Source organism: Rhinolophus ferrumequinum, chromosome 16 (genome assembly GCF_004115265.2).
Source record: "Rhinolophus ferrumequinum isolate MPI-CBG mRhiFer1 chromosome 16, mRhiFer1_v1.p, whole genome shotgun sequence".
Lineage (NCBI taxonomy): Eukaryota > Metazoa > Chordata > Mammalia > Chiroptera > Rhinolophidae > Rhinolophus > Rhinolophus ferrumequinum.
In genome coordinates this window covers 762,174-785,095 of record NC_046299.1, presented here as the reverse complement: position 1 = coordinate 785,095, position 22,922 = coordinate 762,174, and the positions used below count along the sequence as shown (strand labels likewise).

Sequence of the window (22,922 nt, the reverse complement as noted above, 5' to 3'; positions counted from 1 at the left end):
GGAGTGTCTCCAGCTGCCCCTCGATTCCGGCTCCCGGGTCCTTTCCGTGGACGCTCGCGTCCAGCGAACCCGAGGCCGGGCTCAAACTCTGCCCCATCCCATGAGCTGCGCAGTGCGTCTTCACGCCGAGCTCCGGAGGCGGCACGGCCCCCGCGCGCGTCTGTGGGCGCGGGGTTCCCGGCAGCGGCGCGGCGGGTGCCCCGCGCGCCCTCTGCGCCCCCGGCCCGCGCGCGGTGGCCGGCCGAGCGGGGCTTTGTGACGTCAGGCGGCCGGCGGCGTCACGCGCGGGCTGACCCGGCGGCGGGCGGGCGGGGCGGCCGGGACGCGGGAGCATGGAGCCTCGCGCCGGCTGCTGGCTCCCCGTGCGGGTGGAGCAGGTCGTCAACGGCGCGCTGCTGGTCACCGTGAGCTGCGGCCAGCGCAGCTTCGCTGGGATCCTGCTGGACTGCACGAAAAAGTGAGCGCGGCGTGGGGCACGGGCCCCGAATACCCCCAGAATCCCCTTGGGACCCCCCTCCCCCCAGGGCCTGGACCCAGCTCCAGGGCAGCGTCGGCGCCCGCTTTCGGTTTCCCTAGCCCGGGTTTCGGGGCGCGCGCGAGCGCGGCCGCCACTCGGGGGCGAAAGTGGCTCTCGAAGTGGTCGCGACTTTTCGGGCTGGGGGCGGGCGGGGCCTGGGTGAGGGCTTGGAGCCGGAACTCTGCGCCTCTGCCGTAATTAACGCACTTTTCTTTGTTCAGACGCACTGTTGAATTCGGCTGTTTTCAGAATTGTTCTCCGTTGGGGGTTGGGGGAGTGCGTTCAGATGCGCCCGACTTGCCCTGTCAGTTACTCACAACTGGGGCCGCGCTGAGTAATGTCACGGTGCCCCGGGCTCCTGGCAGTGAGTAGTTGTGCCCAGCGATGGGATTTACAAACACTTTGGGGTGGAGGAGCCCCCGGGTGCAGGAGTGAAAACAAGTTCTGCTGATTTCTCTGGAGGAGGGTCCCCCGCAGGCCTGGGGGCAAATCCACCGGCCACGAGGCGCACCTGTGCCTGCTGCAGGGCCCCAGGCAGCAGGAGTCTGCTGGATACAGAGTCACGTGGTGGTGAGCTCTGGCAGATAAATGATTCGGCGTTAAGCAGGCACTGATGTACTCCTGCTGGGCCTTCCTTTGAAACTGGGAGCATCAACCGGCTTGCCGCTCAGAAGCCCCACTTGTCCCTCAGTGGCGCCTGGGTTTGGTTCCGGTGGCGGATGTGGCTGGAGGACCATCTCTTAGACAGTCACCCTGCTGGCATTATCTCTTCATTAGATGTGCAAGAAGCCATTTATGCACAAGTCATGTGACTTAACATATGGCCTCCCGGTGACTGTCATCCTGCTTCGTGCTGGCCACTGCAGAGAGTGCTTGGCAGGACCAGGTGACACTTGGGGGCTGCAGCATAGCCCCCTGCAAGCTGCCAAGCCTGTGCCCTGGGGTGTCTGCTACCCCCGATGGCCACCACTTCCTCCCTTAGGCAGGGCTGTGGGCCTGGCCTGTCCGTGCTCCGGCCGCTGCTCAGCCCTGCCTGGCCTTCTCCTCGGAGAGGGGCTCCTGCAGCAGAGGCCCCCTGCACCCTGTTTTCTGGGCTCCCTGACTCAGGACAAGGCGGGCTGTGAGGGTGCCCCGACTCATGGCTGGAGATGTGTACCAAGGCGCAGGCCCCCTCCCTGAGGCCTGTGGCTGACCTGGTTGGAGACCACACCTCCCCACCTCCTCCCCACCGCCTCCTGGAAGAAGCAGGCCCTGCTGGGATCTGGCAGCTGGAGAACGCGTGGGCGTCAACCCTCCGGTGGCCATGGCCACGTTCAGCTGTAACTGGAGCCTCCCACGGAACCAGGAGCTGGCCTTGGTGGGCATAGCTCGGCTCAGCGGTGGCTTTCTGACTCGAGTTGCCAACCCCACCCCATCCTTGTGGAGAATCTGGGAATCAAGCTGACCTCTCCTGCCCCTCCACCCCTGCAAGGCTTGGTCCTGAACCTGCACCTGCGCCCCACCCCCGTCTCTCCTTTGCTGTCACCCCTGGTTTCACCGATTCCAGCTCTCTACCCATAATATTACAAGGGGCAACGCTCATGTCCACAGCCTGCATGTTAGACAAGGTCCAGGCAGCTTGCAACCTGGCCTGGATGTTTCAGGCAGTGGGCTCAGGGTCCACATACCCACTGGCCAGTTTCTCCCCAGTGCCTGGTCCCCCTCCCCAGTATGTGACAGTGGCAGGGCCAATCAGTGGAAGTCCGTCTCAGGTGTGGGCACTGACTGGCAAGGAAGCAGCTGGGAGCTCTGCCTGTATGCGTCCACCCACCTCCAGCGGCCTGTGGGTCCCAGGGCAGTAGGCCGTATCTGCTGGGGCCACAGTGCAGGAGCTGGGCACGTGCCAGTGACCATCATGTATCAGCAGCTCCTGGAGCTCACAAGCAGACCTGGGGGCCTGGGAGCCCTGTGAGTAACCAGCCCGGGTGTCTCTACTGGAAGGGAGCTGTCCCACAAGAGGGACCAAGGCCCAGCACCTATGATGATGGTTGTTGGGCTTTTGGGAGGTGGGTTCTCTTCCCCGAATGTTGGCAGAGGGGAGAGTAACTCAGGGCCAGCTCAGGTCTCAGCAGGTGCATGTGCTGAGGTGGGCCAGGTGCTGAGCGCCGCCTCCTGTCTGTCCAGGTCTTGAACCTTCTGCCAGCTGCCGAGTGTTCTGAAGCAGGATCCCCGAGTGCCTGCCCACTGAGGCTCTCACCTGCATTCACTGAGCACCTGCTGTGTGCCAGGAAGTGGGCTGTCCCAGGCAGGCTGCTGTAAATGGTCCTCCCAGTGTGTCCCCAACACAGTAAAGATGCAGATGGAGCGGGTCTGCCCTGCTCTGCAGGGTGGGTGTAGGCGTTTTGTGGGTGGTTTGAGGGTGTACCTCTGGTTGAGGACCTCAGGTGGGGTGGCCCAAGGACAGCAGAGCCTCAGAGTGGCAAAGGGATGGTCTCACGGACAGTGGGTATGAGGGCCAGCCCAGAGCCTCCAGCTTTGACCTCTAAGCTGGTGTTTCTCACACACCAAGTGTGAGTTACCCAGGATGCCATCAGAATGTACCCCACTTGGGCCCTCTGCTTGGAAGCTTGGGGTGCAGGGCTTTGTGACCCACATGCACCCTGGGGGTTGGGACCCAGGCTTGGAGACTCAGCCAGACAAGCACAGTCTGTTCCCTGGCAGGAGAGCAGCCCGCTCCATGCAGCACTCTCTGTCCACGATGGAGATTTGGCCACTGGTGGCTGCTCCTGGGACCAGTCATCGGACAGACCAAGATGGGCACCTGGTCCACGCCCCACTGGGCACGTCCTTCCTGCCCTGGGGAAGCTGGAGGGACTGAGAGTGAGGTGCCCAGTGTGTCACAGGGTGGCAAGACCTGCAGCTGATGGTTAGGTGCGGTACAAAGGGACCTGGCCTGTGTAGCTGGTCTCCAGAGCTGCTTCCGGGAGGTGGCAAGGGGTGTAGGCTGGAGGCCTGGCCTTGGGTTTCTGGGGTGGTCCTCGGAAGGCTTAGAGAAGAATGCAGTCAGCTGAGTCGTTTTTGAAATGATGCTGAAAGTTATTAAACCTTAGAGTCCAGGACCCCGGGGCCTGCTAGGACAGCCTGGCCCCATGGCACTGGCCGTAACCCTGGGTCCATGCCCGTGGGGGAGGGGAAGGCTCCCTTGAGTAGCCCTGGATGAGGGGGTATCTGGGGTCCAGGATGCGACTTCCCTGCCCATGAGTCCTCCAATTCCCTGAACACGGGTGGCCCCAGCAGCCTCTGAACCACAGCAGGCCTGGTGGCACCTGTGGGCACTGCCAGGTGGGCTGGGGCCTGCATCCCTGGGCATGGGACAGTATGAGCCAGCCTGGCCTTACTGAAGGGCCAGGCCCTGGGGCTGAACCACAGGCCACTGTGGTGCCATGCCTTGTGCCCCGGGGCCCAGGGAAGGTCTTCATGCTGAGCACAGGCTGCTGAGGTCCTTCCGGGAGCGAGTGCCTGTCCTGAGCTGTCTGTGGGCCTGAGGCAGGCCCGCCTGGCTCTCCGTCTCTCTCAGCCTCACTCCCCATCCACAGAATGGGGCAGTGATGACATGTACCACATGGGGCTGTTGAAAGGGTCGGGGAGCCAAAGCCCCAGCTGCCTGGGCATGTGCTCTGGATCTGCAGCGGGAGAGTGAGTGTTTACCCACCAGGCGGTTGTGGGTGTGGCCTGGGCCGGGCAGTAGCTCCGGGAAAGGAAGTGTGGCTGCCTGCCTGCCAGAGTCATGGGGCCTTCCCTGCCGGCAGCCCAGCGGGCCATTCCACAGGGCCGCGCTGCCTGAAGGGCCCCGTACCCCAGACCCCTCCTGGGCTGAGGGGGCATACACACCAGGGAGGGCAGGGCCACAGTTGGATGGGCCGACCGGGAGGGCTGGGCCACCATGCCTGCCTGTGTCTGGTGGGGGCAGGCCACCCACCCAGGCCACACAGAGGGCTCTGGTCAAGGTGTATCCCGAGCACGCAGGGTTCCCCCAAGGGGCATGTGCCACAAACGGCAAAGATGCTGGACTGGAGCTGCAGGCCTTTGGGGGGTGGGGGGCGCGACTTGCCTCACGGCCTCATGGCCCGGCCTGTGTGTGCAGAGAGGGGGCCCAGGAAGCTGTGTCTCTGGGCCCGCCGGCCGAGGGCACAGCCAGTCGTACATGGTAGACGGGAAAGGGACCACCCGGAGGCCAGCTCTTGGGATTCCTGAGCACCAGATGGCAGGAGGGGCTCTGCTCCAGCACAGCAGGCGATATGGGGGTGTAGGCCAGGGTTCAGGGGCGGGTGTGACGTGGAGGCCAAGCAGGGCGTGTGCGTTGGGTCTGAGTGTGGTGGCCATACCGGAGCCTGGGAGGGTGGGGCGGCGAGGAAGCCTGTGGAGAGGAGGGTGTGAGAGTGAACCCCCAGTTCCCGGTCTGAATGCAAAAGGTGGGCGGGAAGTAGGTTTTGGGGGCAGCCTTAGGAACAACCCCCCAGGCCCACTGTGGTGGATCCCCCAGTCTGTGGGAACCCCTGTCTGTGGACCCCCAGTCTCTGGACCTCTGGACTGATAGGAAAAAGAAGAAAATAAAGTCTAATGTGATTTCCAGGCTTTTACCAGTGATCTTGAATTAAACAGAAATTGGGCAGTGTTCAGATGGCCGATGTGCTTTTTGAGTTAGTTCACTTCATCAACATGACGATAAGGTCCAGGGAGAGGTAACAGCCCTGGGGTCGTACGCCTGGCCGGTGTCATGCACCCTGGCTTCAGGCTCTGCGTCCGGTGCTGCTCATGTGGCTTCTACCCGGCTCCCGGCCCGGCCACGTGCCCGCCTGGGGGTTGGGGTGAACCATCCAGCCGTGGGTTCTCGGGGATGTACTGGGGACAGTGCTGTCACAGCCTCCAATGGGCGGCCCCTCTTAACGTCCCTGTATTCTTCTGGAGATCAGTAAGTGGAGAAGTCATCTAGAAATCGAAAAGCACCAAAGCTCCTTGCTCTCTCCTGCTCGGGTTGAGTGAGACGAAGAAGGTAAAGGTGTGACATTGTAGATCTCGTTGCTCATAACTTGACTAGAAGTACTTCTGTGCTTCAAAAACAACAGCTTTCCAAACACATCACACTTGTTTAAAAGTCATGTGTGTTCATGGTTGAGGAAAGGTGCAGACGGGGCTTGTTTGTCGCGATCTGGGGCAGTGTCAGCCTCTCCCGGCCACACCACCAGTGTCTCGGAGTCCTTCAGAACTCATGGGCCTCATGAAAGGTGCAGCAGCCAGGCCTGGGGGGACCCTCCTCTTTAAAAGGCATGCTGCTCCCCAACTTTCAACAACAAAACCCCAAAGGCATTCGAGGTGCCGAAATGTCTGAATGGGGACTGCCGGGCCCAGGCCTCCAGCTGGGGCACATCCTGTTGGGAGCCCTGGGGTGCTGGCCGTGTGGCCTCAGCTGTGGGTTCTCGTGGGAGTGGGCCTCCTGCCTTCCCATAGGTCATGTGGCCTTGGTGCCGGCTGCTTCGGTCCTGGAGCTGGAGGTCCTGAGGGAAGGGCCTGCGGGTGCCAGGCGGGAGGGGGTCTTTTTGGGTTGTGGTGGGCAAGGTGGTATGGAAGACACCCTCACCTGAGGGCAGTGGAAACAGCTGGGGCCAACTGAGCAGGAGGCAGCAGACTCACTCCCAGGCCCAGGGCTCTGGCCTGGTGGCTGAGCCCTGTCCTCTGTGGGCTGCAGAGGCACCTGGGACTCAGGTCCTATGGACTGTCCTAGGCCCTGGAACGGGGCTCCTCCACAGGGCCTGCTTGGGGTCTTTCCTCTGGGAGAGAGAGCTGGTGAAGGCCATGGCGAGGGGCACCGGCCAGAGGAGGGAGCTGGCCCCCCACAGTCCGAGTCAGGCCGCCTCCCAGGGCTCAGGCTTCCTGGGCCCCCCACGCCAGCTCTGGCTTCTGGGGGGTCCCAGCTGCCCACCTGCATTCCCCCTTGTTGCCACCAACTGAGATGTGGACACTCAGTGCCCATCAGACTGGAGAAGTGGTCACGCGACTCCTGAGCTCACACCTGCACCTGGGGCGCCCACACGGTGTGTGCTTGGGGCCCTCTGCCAGTGTTTAAAGCCCAGAGACCCCCCAGGCACTCCGGGCAGTGCCAACACAGAGTCCCATGGGGCCTGGGAGCGAGGGGAGGAGCGGCAACGGTGGGGCATCACCATCCTGACTCTCCTTTCTGTCTCCCCTCTGCCAGGTCTGGCCTCTTCGGCCTGCCCCTGTCCACTCCGCTACCACAGGCTGAGGACACCCCTGTCAACGGCTGCCAGAGCCCAGCCCCCCCGGAGGGGGACACAGAGGCGATGCAGCTGGGGACGGGCCCCCTGCCACCTCCCTGCCCCGAGCCACCCCCGCCCCTGGTGCCACCACTGCCCGCTGGGAACCTGCCCCCATTCCCGCCGTATTTCGAGGACGCCCCCTTCCCGCCCCCGCTCTGGCTGAGAAACACTTACCGGCAGTGGGTACCGCAGCCGCCACCCCGGCCCATCAAGAGGACAAGAAGACGCCTGTCACGTAACCGCGACCCTGGCCGGCTAGCCCTGAGCCCCATCTGCCTGCGGCCTCGCCGGGTGCTCTGTGAGAAGTGCAAGAGCACCGTGAGCCCCCCGGAGGCCAGCCCGGGCCCACCGGCCGCCCCCCGGCCACGCAGGAGGCTGGGCAGTGGCCCCGACCCTGACAGGGAGCTGCGTAAGCACGAGGACCCCGATGGCAGGGGTGACACCGTGCCCTCAGCCCCCGCAAGGAGGAGCAAGAGGGAGAAGCGGAAGGAGGAGGACCAGGCCCGGGTGCCCCGGAGCCCCGCCATCAAAATCTCCTACAGCACGCCCCAGGGCACGGGAGAGGTGGTGGAGATCCCGTCCCGCGTGCACGGCTCCCTGGAGCCCTTCTGTGCCCCCCAGGACCCCGAGGTGCTGCGGGACAGGCCACCCAGCGGGCCCTCTGCCTCCATCCCAAAGCTGAAGCTAACACGGCCCCTGCCCCCTGGTGCCGATCTGCCGCCCCCGAAGATCCGCCTGAAGCCCCACCGCTTGGGTGCTGGTGAGCAGGAGCCCGTGTACAGAGCCGAGCTGGTGGAGGAGCTCAACGGCCACGGGCGAGGCCCTCGGGCCGGCTCGCCCGCTCTCCCTGCCCCCGGCTCTGCCCCGCGTGGGCTGGCAGATGTGTCTTCCGGAAGTTCTGGTGAGGATGATGACTTCAAGAGGTGTCCCCAAGATAAACCCAGGCGTGACGGCCTGGCTTTTCTTACCACCTGCCCTAGGAGCAGCACAGACTGTGCCAGTGAGTCGGTGTGGAGCAGCGACAGCCTGGACGAGTCCAAATCGTCCAGCTCAGAAGTAACATCACTAGACACGTGTGACTTTTCCTCCGGTGATGGCGTGTCTGTGCCGTCCTCGTCCAAGGATACGGGGCAGACGGTCCCACCCCTGACGGTCAGGCTGCACACACAGAGTGTCTCCAAGTGCATTACCGAGGACGGAAGGACCGTGGCCGTAGGGGACATCGTGTGGGGTAAGATTCATGGTTTTCCTTGGTGGCCAGCACGTGTCCTTGACATCAGTCTTAGCCAGAAGGAGGACGGGGAGCCCTCTTGGCAAGAAGCCAAAGTCTCATGGTTTGGGTCTCCGACTACGTCATTCTTGTCCACTTCAAAACTCTCCCCTTTCTCTGAATTTTTCAAACTGAGATTTAACCGCAAGAAGAAGGGGTTGTACAGGAAAGCCATAACAGAGGCCGCCAGCGCTGCGCGGCATGTGGCCCCGGAAGTCAGGGAGCTCTTAACCCAGTTTGAAACGTGACTGGGGCTCCCGGACCAGGTGAGTGCATGCACAGAGGGCGGCTTCCTTCCTGGCGTCCCGAGCCTGCGTCTGCATCAAGGCTGTCCCTCTGCTCTGGGTCCTGTAGCCAGGGGGCTCAGGGACGTCCCCAGGCATCTGGCACGCTGCTCCGAAGGGGCCATCCAGAGAATCGTCTTGCTTGCTGGCACTGTCATCCAGCTTTGTGGACCACAGAAGAGATGCTTTAAAAGTTGACCAATCGTCAGCTGCTTGTTCAGGAACGAAGCTAGTCTGTGTTTGGTGGCCATTTTTCAAAGTGCAGTGCAAGGGCTCCTTCCTCATATGTTACCCTTTTGGAGAAAGGGGTGTGTTTTTAAAGGCGACGGTTCTGACCGATGGGAGAGTACAGGGAGGGTACAGGTTCCTCTTCTGTTAGTCACTCAGGGATGCACCTTCCTCTTCCTGAAGCCTGCAGCTGCCACCTTTCTCCTCCTGCTCGCACTCAGGTCAGGCGCTGCCCTGGGGTCTTGACTTGGCAGGAAGCAGGACGGGCACTGAGTTGCCCTCAGATGTCAGCACCCCCCACCCACCCCTACCCCGGTGCCAGGGTTAGCTCTCCTCCGTCAGCAGGTAGCCAGGTGCTCCAGGCTTCTGGAGGTGGCTCTGGGGTCTGTCCCTGGGCTGCTGTCTTGCCCTCCGTCTCTCCCTCCAGCCACAGGCCTTACACTTTTGAGAACTGGGGGTGTCACCTCGGGGGGGTGGGGTTGAAGGCATCACCACGTGGCATGTCTGTGGTCACCACGTGGGGTATGAGGACATGGCCGAGGGGCTGGGGCCACCTGCCACAGGCTTCCCGTGGGCCCTGAGGTGCTGGGTGTGTCCTCTGGTAGCTGCCACCAGCTGGTGCCTGGGCAGTGGAGTGTGTCCGTTAGGTCACTGGCCCTGCTACTGACTCCTCCTCCTCCTCCCTGGTTGGTCTCATTCAGGCCGTAGGGCCCCAGAGGCTCCAGGCTGCCTAAGGTGGAGTCCCCTTGGGGGCAGCCGTGGCCTTCCGCCTGGCTCCATGGCCTACTGTCCTGCCCACAGAGCAGAGACGGGGTCCAGTGCTGCTCAGAGCACGAGAGCAGTTCCCCACCCCAGCTGGGCCTTTTCCAGTCTCCTTGACCTTCAGACGCCCTTGTCTGGCCGGGCCTCTTGCTTGCCCACTTGTGTGGTGCCACAGTTTCCCAGGAGACGAGCCATCAGGCCTTAGGGATGGCTAACGTGCGGCTGGGAAAGCGGTGTGTGGGGTCCCTGGCGTGCCCTGCCGCCAGGCCACACGTGGGCGGTCCCAGGATTGAAGCGACTCTGAGGGGCTTGTCCCCACCCTCCTCCCCGCCTGCTCCCTGTGTCAGGGCTGCTCACCGCCCTGAATCGCTCTGGGGGTCTGGGCACAAACCTCCTCTCCTGAACCAGGTCCACCTCCTGTCAGTTCTGGACCTTCATGCTGGGGAAGGACGTGGCACTGACCGCTAGCCTTGAGCCAGCGAGGGTCTCAAAGGAGGGCACCCCAGGGGACGGGTGGCTGGCTCACCGAGGGCAGGGATTCAGAAAAAGTTCAGAGGCCCTGGTGTCTTCTTCCCAGAGTATCTGTCTGCTGTGGCCTGGCTCAGCCAGGACCACGGGCCGCAGCCACATCCTGCTGGCCTGGGGACCATCGGCCGTGTCCTGCCTCTCTCTGTATTCTTTGCCACCCCTGGCCCAGCCCCTCGGTCACATCCTGCCTTTGGCCTGGTCTGGGGGCCAGCGTAGGGGGTTGGCCCCTCTCTTTTGTGCTGTGGGCACGTGTTGTCATGTCAGCGAGGGAGTGGAGAGCCGGTCAGTCCTCAGAATGACCTTCAGATCCCGGGTCATGGTGTGTAGTTATGGGGACAGTAGTCCGGCTGGCAGGGACCCTGGCGCTGGGAAAATGCAGCCCAGTGTGTTCAGGGCTGGCTGCTGTCAGGTACTTGCCTGCTGAGGGGCCTGTGCCCACATCTCTGATCTCCGTTCAGGGGCTGTGCCCGTGCCCAGCGGTGCGCGGAGCTCTGGAAGCGTGGGTATCTGGCTCCTTTTGGCACCAAAGCCCCAGATGCTTTTGCCTGATTGACATTTGGGTTTCATTTTTTGAGGATTAAAGCTTGAGCTGAGGTACGTGGCAGCCAGGTGTTTGATCTGCTGGCGTTGGTGAGCGGGGTCTCCTGCTCTGGATGGGGTCAGAGGTCTCCTGGTGGACAAGTGTGCTTTGAAGTGTCAGCGGTGCTGTTTGGGGGACAGCCGCTCCTGCCAACTCCCAGAAGGGGAAGCTGGGAACTGTTTCTACTGGGGAAGGTGGGCTTCCGTGGGCGGGCGAGGCGAGGGCTTCAGGGGCTGGTGCAGGACGCCGGGGCCACGCCCGTGTGTAATGCTGTTGGGGGGCCCGGTGGCGGTGCTGCGACAGGGGCCACGGTCATCGGTCATCGGCACCTGGGAATGTCGTGGGGAGAGGAGGCTGGCCTGGAGGCCATCAGGGGTGCCGACACAGGGCCTGGAGCCAGGGCAGCGAGGCCTGCTAGGAAGGGTAGTCCTGCAAACCCTGCTCGTTGGCGGCCCCAGCGGGCCCCGCAGTGTTGGGACCTCCTGGGGCCTGGGGGTGTATGTACCACCCCGGACACATGTCACAGAACATCTCAGCAGATGCAGTGAGATCAGGTCCCTCCCGTGCCAGGCATGTTGTCCCTGGGAGGCCCCTCCATCCCACCTTGCAGGGTGGCTGGAGGCTCAGCGGGAAGTGGGTGTCCACATGAACATTCTGCAGAAGCGCCAAGCCAGCCTGGGGCCAGGTGGCTGGGGCACTGCTGACAGGCCACGTTGGCCCTCAAACTGGGACTGTCCCCAGAGTTCTGGTGCACCACTGAGGACACGGGTGCTCCTCCTAAGGGAGGCCCTGACCTCCACGGCAGGCACACCAGGCTGCCTTGCCCTCTCCTGCTGGTCACTTGCTGTTCGGGCCCCAGCAGGCTGGCATCTCAGCCTCAGTTTCCCCATCTATCTCAGGTGACAACAGCAGTTGCTTCTTGGGTTCGGTGGTGAGTGAGGGTACCCTGGGGGCTTGTAATGACCTGTCAGCAGCCGCCTTTGGAAGTGGCACCCTTTCCAGCTCCGTAGGAGCTGTTTTCCCAGGGGCGGCTCCCATGTGGCCCACCTTGGGCTGGCAGGACCCCCAAAGCTACGGTGGCTCTGAGGGCCACAGGCCGCATGCTCCTGGCAGGACAGGGCAGGCCCCTCCTTCTGCCCACGGTCCTGCAGGAGCCTCTGCCAGGCCTCTTCCCGGAGGCCAGTCCCCCAACCTGACAGGTGGTGGTGACACCTGCTAGGGGTGGTGTGAGCCTCAGGGCCTCAGGGCCAGGCTCCTTTTCCTCTGGACCTGTGGTGCCATCCTCTCTCCCATCGCCCTGCCCTCTCACCCACCAAGGGCCAGCGCTCCCCTGGATGGAGGCGGAAGGGTGCACAGAATCACGGTCCTTGCCGGGGACAGGGGGCTGGCTGGGGATAGAGTTAGTGTCAGGGTCAGGGTCAGGGGTTAGGGTCAGGGTCAGAGGTTAGGGTCAGGGTCAGGGTCAGAGGTTAGGGTCAGGGTCAGGGTCAGGGTTAGGGTTGTGAACCGCAGACCTCAGGGTTTATGCAAAATCACACACAGGAATGTGCTGTGAAGGGACAAGGGCCTCACAGCAGAGCATCTGGCGAGGAAGCTGACCTGGACTGGCAATCCGGGAAGGCCTCCTAGAGGCGGTGACATGGCTGAGATCCGAGCCAGCAGGTAGGGGCGAGCATCCAAGGCAAAAGGAGCAGCTTGTGCCAGGACCTGTGACAAACGGAAGTTCCAAGGGGTGGGGGAAGGGGTCTGGCTTGGGCCTGGTGGGCTGAGGCCTTATCCTGAAAGCAGGGCCACCATTGGAGAATTTTTAGCAGAGGGTGAATGCTGCTGTTTGTGTTGGAGAGACCCCCTACTTGTGGGGACAGGAGTGTGACAGGCCCGGAGGGCTGCATGACGTGTGAGAGGATGGAGGGTGGGGCGTTGAGTGGAGGGCAAGGAGTGAAGACGGGAGCAGGGGACAGAGCCCAGGGGGGCAGTGGGGTCTGCCCTCAGCTCCTGGAATTGGGGGCCGCGGGCCCCTCCCCATGGAAGATGGCTACAGTTGGCTGGCACCTGAGCTCTTATATCTGAGAGGCTGTCATGGATTGATGGGATGGCCGTGGCAGGGGTGGGAGTTGCTGGGGGAGGGGCCCAGGAACGGCTGCTCCAGGGGGAGGAGGCTTCAGAGCAGCACAGAGGCGAATAGAGGCGACCAGAGGTGTGAAGCTGAGTGGGAGCCCAGGAAAGAGGGCTGGACGGAGAGTGGGCAGCGCCTACAAGGTCTGTGGAGGGGCAGGTGGGCCGAGGACCCAAGGGGAGGCTATGGGTGCACATGGATGGGATGGGGGTGACGCCCTGCCTGCAGGCACCACACAGGGAGGGGGCAAGTGGTGATGGAGCCGTCACTAGGTGGCCGGTCATCGGAGCACGCCCCAAGGGGCCCGGAGGTGTGAGGACAGATGCCCAGGTATCGTGGGAGCCCTGACAGCACGCATGTGCTGCTGCTCCCCTGAGGTGCCTCCCAGAAGTGGCAGGTAGAATGTCACCCAGCATCCCAGCCCCTCGGGCCAGTGGGAAATCCACCGGCTCTCTCTGAGCTGGACGGGCTCCAGGGCTACTGTCCAGCCTCCTGCCGGAGTGGCGGGCTGCTGGTGGGGAGCGCTGTGGGGCTCCCGTAGCAGGGCTTCCCTTGCCTGCCTTTAGGTGGACAGCTTGAAGGACTGGATGTCGTCCTTCATGGACTGATAGGCGTCCTTGGGGCCAGTATCATCCTCTCTGAGCTTCCTGCGGCCGCTGTCACAAATGACCACACACTGGGTGGCTTGAAATAACAGAAACTGATTCTCTCACAGTTCTGGAAGCCCGACATTCAGAATCCAGGTGTCTCAGGGCCACACTCCCTCTGAGGCTGGAGGCGAGTCTCCTTGCCGCCTCTTCCAGCTCCTGGGGCTCCAGGCGCCCCTGGGCTTGTGGCGGCGTCACTCCAACCTCTGCCTCAAAGGGCACATGGACTCTTCAGTATTGAGTCTCTGTCTGCCTCCCTCTTCTAAGGACGCGGGGACGGCATCTGTGGGCCACCTGCATAATCTGCTCATCACAGAATCTTTAATGTCATCACACCTGCAACACCTTTCCCGGGTTCCGGGCCTAGGACCTGATGTCGGGGGCACCCGTCACCCACTGCGTCCTGCCGTCCACTTGGCAGACCTGTCGGACGCTGGCGGGCAGCACAGATGGCGACAGGGCTCAGGGAGGGGTCAGTGGTGGCAAAGTGGACGGAGCCTGACGGGTTGTATGGTGGTGGTGGGGCCCATGGTCCTGCAAAGATGCAGGGCGGCTGTCACCAGGGCTGTGGGTCCTGGCAGCGCCCAGCCGGTGCCAGCTTCCAGCTTCACAATGTCGATTTCTCCTGGGGATGAAGGTTTGAGTCAGGAAAACTGCCCCCGGGAACTGTGGGGTGCTGGTGGTGGCATCACGCCTGACAGGCCATGAGCGGACTGGGGCCAAAGCACGCAGGTCCCATCTGCAGGCCTGGGCTTTTTACTGCATTTTCCCCTGAGACACGTGTCCCAGACTGGCCTTCCTCCTCCCCCCACTCTGATTAAAATTAACTTGTGCTTTTGAAGACGAAGGCAGGCTCTCAGCTGACGTCCCACGTTGCTCTCAGGGAACTCGGGTCCTCTGCAAAGGCTGTAATTATTTTGTTCCAGAAGGAAATGAAGGCCTGTAATTCCCAGCCTGCTGTGGGGCTCAGGCCCGCCCCACCTACCACTCCTCCAGTCACACAGGCTGGGCAGCCAGAGGTCCAGGGACACGCGCCGGTGTTTGCAGTTGCTCTTCTGGGGCCTCTGTGCCTGGAGGCGGTGCCTCGGGCCTCCCTCACCAACCTGTGCCATCCAGGCCAGAGTTGCCTTCCTGCAGGCGAGGCCTGGACCTCATGGAAAAGTGTTTTGCCAGGGTCTTCATTGCTTCTTTGGTCACCACCACCTGCTCCAAATTCTCACTGCAAGCCCAGTGGCATCTGCAGCCCTAGACAGACACCTGCCCAGAGGTCAGAGGTCAAGGGCACTCAGGGAGGGGACCAGCCGTTGCTCCTGTGCTGTCAGATTCAGGAGGGACCCCTGCACTGGGCGGCAGCTACTGTCTGCTGGTGACCAGTTTTGACGGGAGTTGCTGGCCTCAGCCATTCCTAGCAATCCCGCACGACACTGGTCGCCCGTACCTTTCAGGTGCCATCTTACAGAAAGGCAGGACAAGTGTCAGAGTCGGGTCCTGACTGGCCCATCCAGAGTGACTAGTGAGCTGTGTCCTGAGCATGTACATATCACGGACACTCACGCAGTCCGTGCAGACGTCATCGCTGTGGTGCTCAGATTGTCCCTCTCAGACCCGCTGGCCTGTGGCTTGAGTTCTACGGTCGCTGGGTCAGTCTGTCTGCCACACCATGGAACTCTAGCTCAGGCCTGGGGTCAGCCGTTCGCAAGGGGCAGGGCCCTCTCAGGGAACTGTGTTTGGGGCCCTGGGTGTTGCTCCCCGGGCACCTGGTTTCCAGTCCTCCTCAGACCGTGCAGTGACCTTCTTGTAGAAAAAGGAAGCGTGACTTCACACTGATTTTTCTAATTCGGGTTTTTTCACTCTTTTGACGTTTGTATTTGCATCTCTATTCCTTTATGTGAAAATCTTAACGCTATTGCCGTAATGTTATATGTGAAAGTTAACATGTGAATAATATGTCCAGTGTTTCATCTGTGTACACCACCTGCTGAACGTATGCAGTATGTCACACGCCAGCGTTTCAGAATGCCGGCACCACCAGTGTCCCTGCGGAGACCACGGAAAGCTCCCAGGTCTCCCTGCGCGTCTGTGCTCCCTGGGATCTGCCCGTGGGCATACACCTTGAATGCCTGTTTCAAGTCTTTGAGACCGACCCTCTCTCCATGGTTGTCGTGACCTCGAAACACAGCCAGGGTCATTTCGTTGGTGCTTTCCGTGTTTAGAGCTCCCTGTCTTTACATTTCCAAGTCGGACAGGCCAGGCCGATGTGGGCAGTGGCTCTGTCCGGCAGTGCTGGCCCCTCCCACAGGCCCCATTCTGCAGGATCTGCTTATGCTCCTGTGTATCCGACATAAGCAGACACATAAATGCATCCCCAGGTGTGCCGTATGCAGACACTGGGAGGGACTGCCTCAGTGCCGTGACCTGCCCTCTGGGTTAAGAACCTGGAGCTGGAGGCTCCCACACCCGGTCTACACGGCAGAGCATGCGTGTCACAAGGTCCTGCCGTGAGCATTTGCCCAGCCCCCAGCCCTCCTGGATGGAGAGGGAGCCCTGGCTGTGAGAAGGGGGCACCTGAGCCTCAGGACCTGTCAACCTCTGTACACCCAGGGAAACTTGACTTCAAACAGTCCTGTCCCCGTGCTCCATCCCAAAGGAGCTGGCATTTCCGAAGCCGCCTCCTGTGGTGTGAGTGTGACCGTGATTCTGAAAGCCTCAGTGGCTTCTGAGTTTCCTGTGGGAGATGGGGCTTTACCCCCATTTCACTGCCCTTGGGACCCCCGTACCTGGGCCAGAGACTGCACCATACCTGGAGGAGCGTGGATGTGTGTGGCTGAAGGAGCCACAGGGACCTAGCAGGTGACGTGGGACCTGGTCTGTGGAGGGTGGCAGCTTGGAGGCCACGCTGGTCTCAGCAGGGCTGAGGGAGTGGTCTTGTCTTTCATTTCTCAGGAGCCAAGTGGGCTGCACAGGGCTGTGGAAGGATATGTGCTGCCAGCTCTGGGGGCTGGACATGGGGTCACAGCCCAGGACATGAGCGTGGGGTGGCCGCTGCGTGTCAGGGCTGGCGGGGTGGGCACTTGCGGGTGGCTGGGTTCTGTGTGTTGGGGGCCCTGTCGGCTGCCTGGGGGCCCTGCACGCACTCTCTGCCTAAGGACAGTAGAGCTGGGGAGCCAGGCTCCAGGCGCCTTTCTTTGCTTGTTTAGTGACGCCTGCTGGCTCTCACTTCTGACCACGGCTGCTTGGTTTCTTTGCTCAGAAACCTCACTGATGTCACCATTTTCAGGAGGGCTGTGGTTTGGGGAAACAGGCCTTGTTAGTTCTGGTCTTAAACATTCAGAGCAGCAGGCCTGGCCGTCCTCCTGGGGCCCTGGGCACTGGCCAGGCTCTCCGTGCCTCCCACCCCAGGCCCAGACAGCCCAGGCTCCGTGCAGGGGGAGGGGAGCTCCTCCAGTCACCCCATCTTCTCGACAAGCTCCCGCCTGTGGTCCCAGTCACTGGGGTGCCGCAGACTCGGGGGGCAGCCAAGGTGAAGGGGCGGTGAGCACTACAGGGCGTTGTGGCCAGTGCAGCCTTGGGTGGTGGGCATGGGAGGCAGGGCCCTGCAGAGACCCCGGGAGGTCTGTGCTCCCCAGATCATGGGGGGGCGGGGGGAGGGGGCGGTAGTTGGGAGCTCTCCCCAGGGCCCAGGGGGAGGCTGCATGTGGTACAGACTGAGGAGGTGGAGGGGCCTCCAGCCAGGACTGTGCTGAGCATCAGGGGGGCCTCTGGGGAAGGGGGGACCCTGGGGGAGGGGGGCCCCTGGGGGAGCCACAGCTGGGGACGGGAGAGGGGAGCAGGCAGGGGCCCCTGCAACTCTTCAGTTGGCTGAGGAAGGGGCAAGGAAGCCCCCCTGCAGATGGGTGCGTTCCTGGCCAGTGGGGTGTCTTCCTGCCTGGGAAGCCCCTGGGAAAAGGAGCTTTTCTCTAAACTGCAGCCAACACAGCCTGTGCAGGGACCTGTGCCTATTCCCTTGCTTCCAGTTCTGGTGGGGTGGGAGGGACAGCAAGGGCTGGGGCTCTGTGGTCAGGGACCTCATGGCCCAGAGGGAGGGTCCCCTGGAACATCCCACAATTACGGGGGGGGGGGGGGGGGGAAGGGAAGTGAGCTGGGCAGAGGTTCTGTCTCATTCGGAGGGTCTCAGTGGTGAGGAAAGTGCAGGGGACTTCCTGGTTCCTGAGAACACCTGTGTCCTCCTAGAGGCCTGGCCTGGCTAGAGTGGCCGCTTTTGTTTCATCCCATCATGCAGGTGGCTGGCTGTGGGGCAGGGAAGGAGGGCAGAGGCAGAGTAACACCCAGTCCCCCAGGACTGAGGCGGGTGGGGGACCTGTTTCCAGCAGAGGCGCCTATCATCTCCCTCCTGGGACCCAGCCTGCTGTGCCAGTGGCGCTATGATGGGGTCCCCTCCTCAGGCCTTTTGGAGATGGGCCTACCCCGTGGCAACACATCCGGCATCCGGCACTGGGAGAGGCTACATGGCTGCTGTTGGAGGCCACCTAGTTTGTGGTCCTTTGTCCCAGCCACCCTGGGACCATGACATGTCCTGGCCTCACCGCTTAGTGGAAAGGCCCAGAGAGGCTCTGGGCCCCTCCCAGCCTCAGTCCACTCGTCTGTAAGGAGGTGACCTCACAGGGTGTTGGCAAAGGGAAAATAATGCAGGGGAAGGTGCCCCTGTCCCCCTCTTGGCCCTGACCACCAGGGACGTGGTCATCGCTGCTGTCAGGCCATCCTTCCCCGGGCCTCGACTTGGCAGGTGTGGCAGCCATGACAGGCAGCGGGGACACAGGCCTGGTGTCCGCCCTGTCCTGGGGACGACTGCAGAGGGAAGGCCATTCATGGTGTCTGCAGGGCCCATCCCCTGTGGCTGGTGTTTGGGGCTAGTGTTTGGCTTAGTCAGCCTGGGCAGGAGGCCTTGGAATTGGGGAGCAAGGTCCCGGCTTTTGTGTTACCGTTTCGGCCTTTTCTTTACCTAGGGCAGTCAGTGTCCATGAGCCCTGCCGCTGGCAGGCACAGCACAGCGTCCCAGAGCCCAGCGCTCGCCCAGCCCATGGCTCCTGGACACCGGCTGGCGAGACCGCTGAGCCCTGGTTGGGGTCCCCAGGTTGGCTCTGTGACCCCGTCTGAGCAGCTCGGTGGCCACCACCCTCACCTGCCCAGGTGTGCTGCCTGGGACGGGAGGCCAGCTCCCCCGGGTGGACGGGTCTCTCCACCGGTCTTAGTGCCGCTGCTGTGCTCAGGCTGAGCAAGGCCTTTCCTGTTTGCGTGGGGTCCTGCTCCGACCCCACATGCTCCTTGGGTTCTTGTGGAGATGGAGCTGGAATTCCCAGCCCTCTCCATCTGATGCTGGACAGGCCTGGGGGCCATGCCTGCTTTGGGTAGGGGACGTCGTGAGTGAGCTCGGGGCTGTGGGGAGGGACGGGGCCAGGAGAGGAGTCTGTCCTGCCACCCCAGTCAGGCTTCTGTACATGGCCAAGAGGTTTCCCTGGAAACCTGGGTGATGCCACAAGACGCAGGTCAAGCCCCACCACTGCCTGTGGCCGGGTGAGTGTGAGGTCCAATCACTGCAGTCGCTGAAGGCCTGCCTTTCCTGGTTGTTGGAGTCCTGGCCACTCTGGAAAGTGGAGGGTGACAGGCGGTTCCCCTGCCCCATCTCCCGGCCAGGCTGCCTGGCTGGTGAGGTCACTGCTCTCAGACCCTGAATGTAGACAAGCTGAGCTGAGAGCAGCCGCTGGTGGCAGGAAATGTCCTCAGCTCCTCAACTGTCCGCCCAGGGTCATCTGGGTCCCTGGAGTCGACAGGGGGCTCAGGGCCTCAGTGACAATGCAGGGAGGGGCCGTCACCCATGTCTGCCCTGTGCCATGGCCAGTGGGCGCTATGATGGGGTCCCCATGGTGGGAGGTCTGGGGAGGTCAGTGCCTCGTCCACCCCCCAGGCTCCATGTGGCCCCCTCCGGGGCCAGGCTGTTTTGTCCTCCACAGAGGACTGCTCCGGGAGGACGCTCCCTGCACTACCTGTGTCCCTCTAGGCCACTGGTGGCTCTTGTGGCCTCCAGCCAGTCACCCGGCAGGGCAGGTGTGATGCCGGCAGGACCAGCCTGGGCGTCTGACCTCACCCAGCTGGGAGCCCGGGGCCAGCAGCTGAGCTGGTGGGAAGAGAGCTGGGCTTCTGTGCAGATGAATCCTGGATTTTATTAGGTGTCAATGGGAGAAGGCTTTGATTCTCACGCCACATTAGAGTAAGCTGTTCCCTGAACATAATTGTTTTCATTTAATTTTTATTGATGTCAGTGTTCTATAAAGTGACTAATGAAATAATTTATCTCCATGTTCCTATGTGATGCACTTACCTGCTAGTGGGTGTTTCGTGATTTTTTCGACTTTGGCATGTGATTTATGCGCTTTTTTTCTATGGAAGTTGAAGGTTTCACAGTCCTACAGTCCCCTATATCTCCACCACTACGCACAAATGTAAGTTTTGGCTAAATCATGACTCAGTGTTGATATTAAAAATTTCAGCTTATCCATATGGATAATGTTGAATGTATTTCACTTCTGTTCCACTCCATTCTCTGCAGAGTTGAATTTGCCTTATTTTTTGGCTGCTTGGTTTTTACATTCTTATCCCTTGCTCACCCCCAGCTCCCTAAGAGAAGCTGAAATCTGTGTCGTCAGACACATTAGCTCTGTTTCAGTTTGCCATCACTGTGTGACCAAACTTCCCCAAAACACAGTGGCTTAAAACAACCTGCTTTGCTGTTTCCCAGGATCCTGTGTGCTCCTGGCCCATGATGTTGGCTTCTCACCTGCCTAAGGCTGCTCCCCACCTCCCCCACAGGCACACAGACACCGTCACCCTCTCTCGCAAACACCCCCGAGCCCCTCCATGTGGCTGGATGGGTTTCCACCCAGCATGGCAGTCTCAGGGTGGGCAAGATTCTGTCAGAGCAGCTCACAGCTTCCCAGAGGGCAAAATCGGAAGCAGTCACTGGCTTAGGGGCTGGGCCGGCTCCCTGCTCAACCTCACTTCTGCCTCCTGTGTTGGTGGATGAGTCACAGGTGGGCGGGGGGAAAACTCTCCTCCTGTGGGAGGAAGAACAGGATCTGTGGCTGGTGGCACTCAGGCGGCCCCTCCTGTTCCTGGAGCCCCCCCACCCTGCAGACTCAGGCTGCTGGTCCCCTGGTCTCTGCCTTCCTCCCTCCTGTTTCCTGGGCTCCCTCCCAGAGCCTCCTGGGACATGCATGACGTTGCAGGCCTGCCTCGCCTGTCTCCACCCCCTTGACTAAAGAGTGGGTGGAGAATTCCAGTGGAAAATGCTTTCTCCCAGTTTGTTGGATTAGGGTACACCCTCCTCCCTGAAAGGCTGACAGTTGGCCTTGAGAAACTGGGCTCAGGTGCCCATCTGTCTGGTTGACCAGGTCTCCCTGCTCCAAGATAGGTGTCTGGAGACCTGGTGGTCAGATGGAAGGTGGGGACATGTCAAGAAGCAGGGCTGAAGCCTGGGAAAGGATTTTCTGTCTGAGGAGGGTGTGTCCCTCCCCCACCCTGGGCTCCCCTAAGCCTGGAGCATGAGCCTGGTGGGTGGGGGCTTCTGGGCTTGGGGGTGGCGTGTCTCTTCAGGGTGCGTTAGTCACACACACCCCTGCAGTCACACTAGGGTTCTTCTGAGCCTTGGGCCCAGGACATGAGCGGCTGAAGGACCCAGAATGGCAGGCGTTCCCTCAGGACCCTGTATGCTGGCCTGGGCTGTAGGCTTTAGGGTGAGCCTGAGGTCCAGGCCCTCGAGGTACTGAGGGTCCCGCACCTTTCCCGAAGCAGTTCAGGTGGATGGGCACAGAGGGTGGTGCAGGGGTCAGGGGTCCCTGCTAGGAGAGGCCCAGCATGACCCGCGTGGCCTGGCTGCGGGCACTGAGGGAGGCGGGCCTCCGAGATGGCAAGGCTCGGTAGGAACTGGGGGTCTTGGGGGTCTTGAGGGAGATGCTCAGAAGACCCCTGGTGGGTGCTCAGGCCTGGTGCTTGGACCACACGGGGCCTGTCTCCAGCAGTCGACCCCATGGTAACCTCTGCCCCTTTCTGCTTCCCTCAAGGTCACCGACCATGAGGGCATGGCTGTTCTCCTGGAGCTTCCGACTTTGGGGGTGTCCTCTGTCCTCCGTGCCCCCCCATTCTATCTGAGGGACCCTGCGTGCCTTCTGTCTGGCTGCATGCAGAAACAAGCCGGGCCTGCGGTGGTCAGCCTGGCTGGAGGCCCCTGGAGGACAGGTGTGTCGGCCATGAGGACAGACCCCCAGGAGCACGTGGGTCCTCTCGACTGAGTGTATTTGGTGCAGTGACTCAGACGTTAGCTGTGGAGCAGCAGGAGCCCAGGCACACCCTTGCTGCTGCCACCTCGTGTCTGGGACTGTGCCCCTGGGGTGGGCACCGGAAGGCTGTCAGCTCAGGGCTGCCCTGCAGGCTGCACTGGGGCCGTCCTTCCTTCCCAAGCCCAGCACGGCGTCTCTGGGAACCCGCCTGCGCCCCATCTTGTTCTTCTCAGAGCTTGGGTCCCACCAGGCCACCCTGTCCTGAGATGCTGCCAGGAGGTACCTGGGTGTGATGAGGGCCATCACTTTGAAAACAGACTTAATGTAGAAAGGAAGAAAACTTCGCTCTGTTTTTTGTAAGAGTGTGTTCCTCTCCCCTTTTTGTCACTTTAACGACCAGAAAGGAAAAGAAAATGAGCCCTGCTCTTTGTTCAGTGCGGACGAGAACAGGTACATGTCCAGCTACACGTGTGCTCGGCTGTGCTGTGTTCCACCCACCACGTGCGGAGGTGGCAGATTTGCAGAGCGGGCACAGGTACAGCTTCCGTCCTTCCCCTGGAGATGCCTGCCTGCACTCCCAGCCCTGCTGCTCATCCTGGGGCAGTGGATCCTGCCTCTCTCAGGTCCCATGTGACACCAACTTCCCCCGGTGGGGCAACATCTTCAAGGGGGCAGTTTTGCTGTCCCTCTTCCAGTGAAACCTGCACTGCTGTTTCCCGGTTCGCCCATCTGGAGCCCAGGGACACCCACAACTGGACAGTGGTGGCTTCCCCTGTTCCTGGTTTTACTAGAAGGTTCTGTGTTGTAAGGGTGTCACCGCCCCAGCAGGGACTGCTCCTCGCCTGGGAGTGTGGGGGTGGGGGTGCCTTCAGGGCCTGTCCAGGACAGAAGGGGTGGAGTGCTCCTCCCTCGCGGCTGCCATGCTCTGGCAGGCCTTTGGGGGCGGGGTGGGGAGGACAGTAGTCTTCAAACATGGTCAGCAGCAGGGCCCTTTCTGAAACAGTCTCAGCAGAATAAGACCACAGGAGTTGTTCCCGACCCAGCCCCTCCACTCTGAGAGCTCCCCCAGGGTTCATGGGGTCTGGGGGGTGTACCTCGAGAGAGTCCAGGAGATTGGGGCTTCAGAGGAAGCAGGGACTTGCTCCGCCTCCCAGGGGAGCCCTTCCTGCCCCTGCCGTGTGGGTCTGGCAGAGCCAGGGTCCCCACTCAGCAGGCGGCCTGGCCTTCTTGGACAGGTGGGAGGGGCCGCCCAGACGGCTGTACTCACACTGCCCAGATGCTCTCCCCGTCTCAGAGCCTGGCTGGGCGACCCCTCGGGTGCCAGGGGCTGTCATGCCCACCGTGAG

The 22,922-nt window shown here is 61.8% G+C and overlaps 1 protein-coding gene across 3 annotated transcripts; it reads left to right on the top strand.

The window, feature by feature from the left end:
* Positions 1 to 280: 280 nt before the first annotated feature.
* On the top strand, positions 281 to 22,041 carry PWWP2B (PWWP domain containing 2B). Of its 3 annotated transcripts, none has more exons than XR_004425297.1 (3): positions 281 to 457; positions 6,750 to 8,834; positions 21,361 to 22,041. XR_004425297.1 is itself a non-coding variant. In XM_033130169.1 (3 exons), exons 1-3 carry the CDS (start codon positions 333 to 335, stop codon positions 21,372 to 21,374), a joined length of 1,452 nt encoding a protein of 483 aa, XP_032986060.1. In that variant the 5' UTR covers positions 281 to 332; the 3' UTR covers positions 21,375 to 22,041. The 3 variants fall into 3 exon arrangements, 2 of the variants coding, with proteins under 2 accessions (XP_032986060.1, XP_032986059.1); XM_033130169.1 differs by having other exon boundaries at positions 6,750 to 8,062; XM_033130168.1 differs by having other exon boundaries at positions 6,750 to 8,367.
* Positions 22,042 to 22,922: the final 881 nt, after the last annotated feature.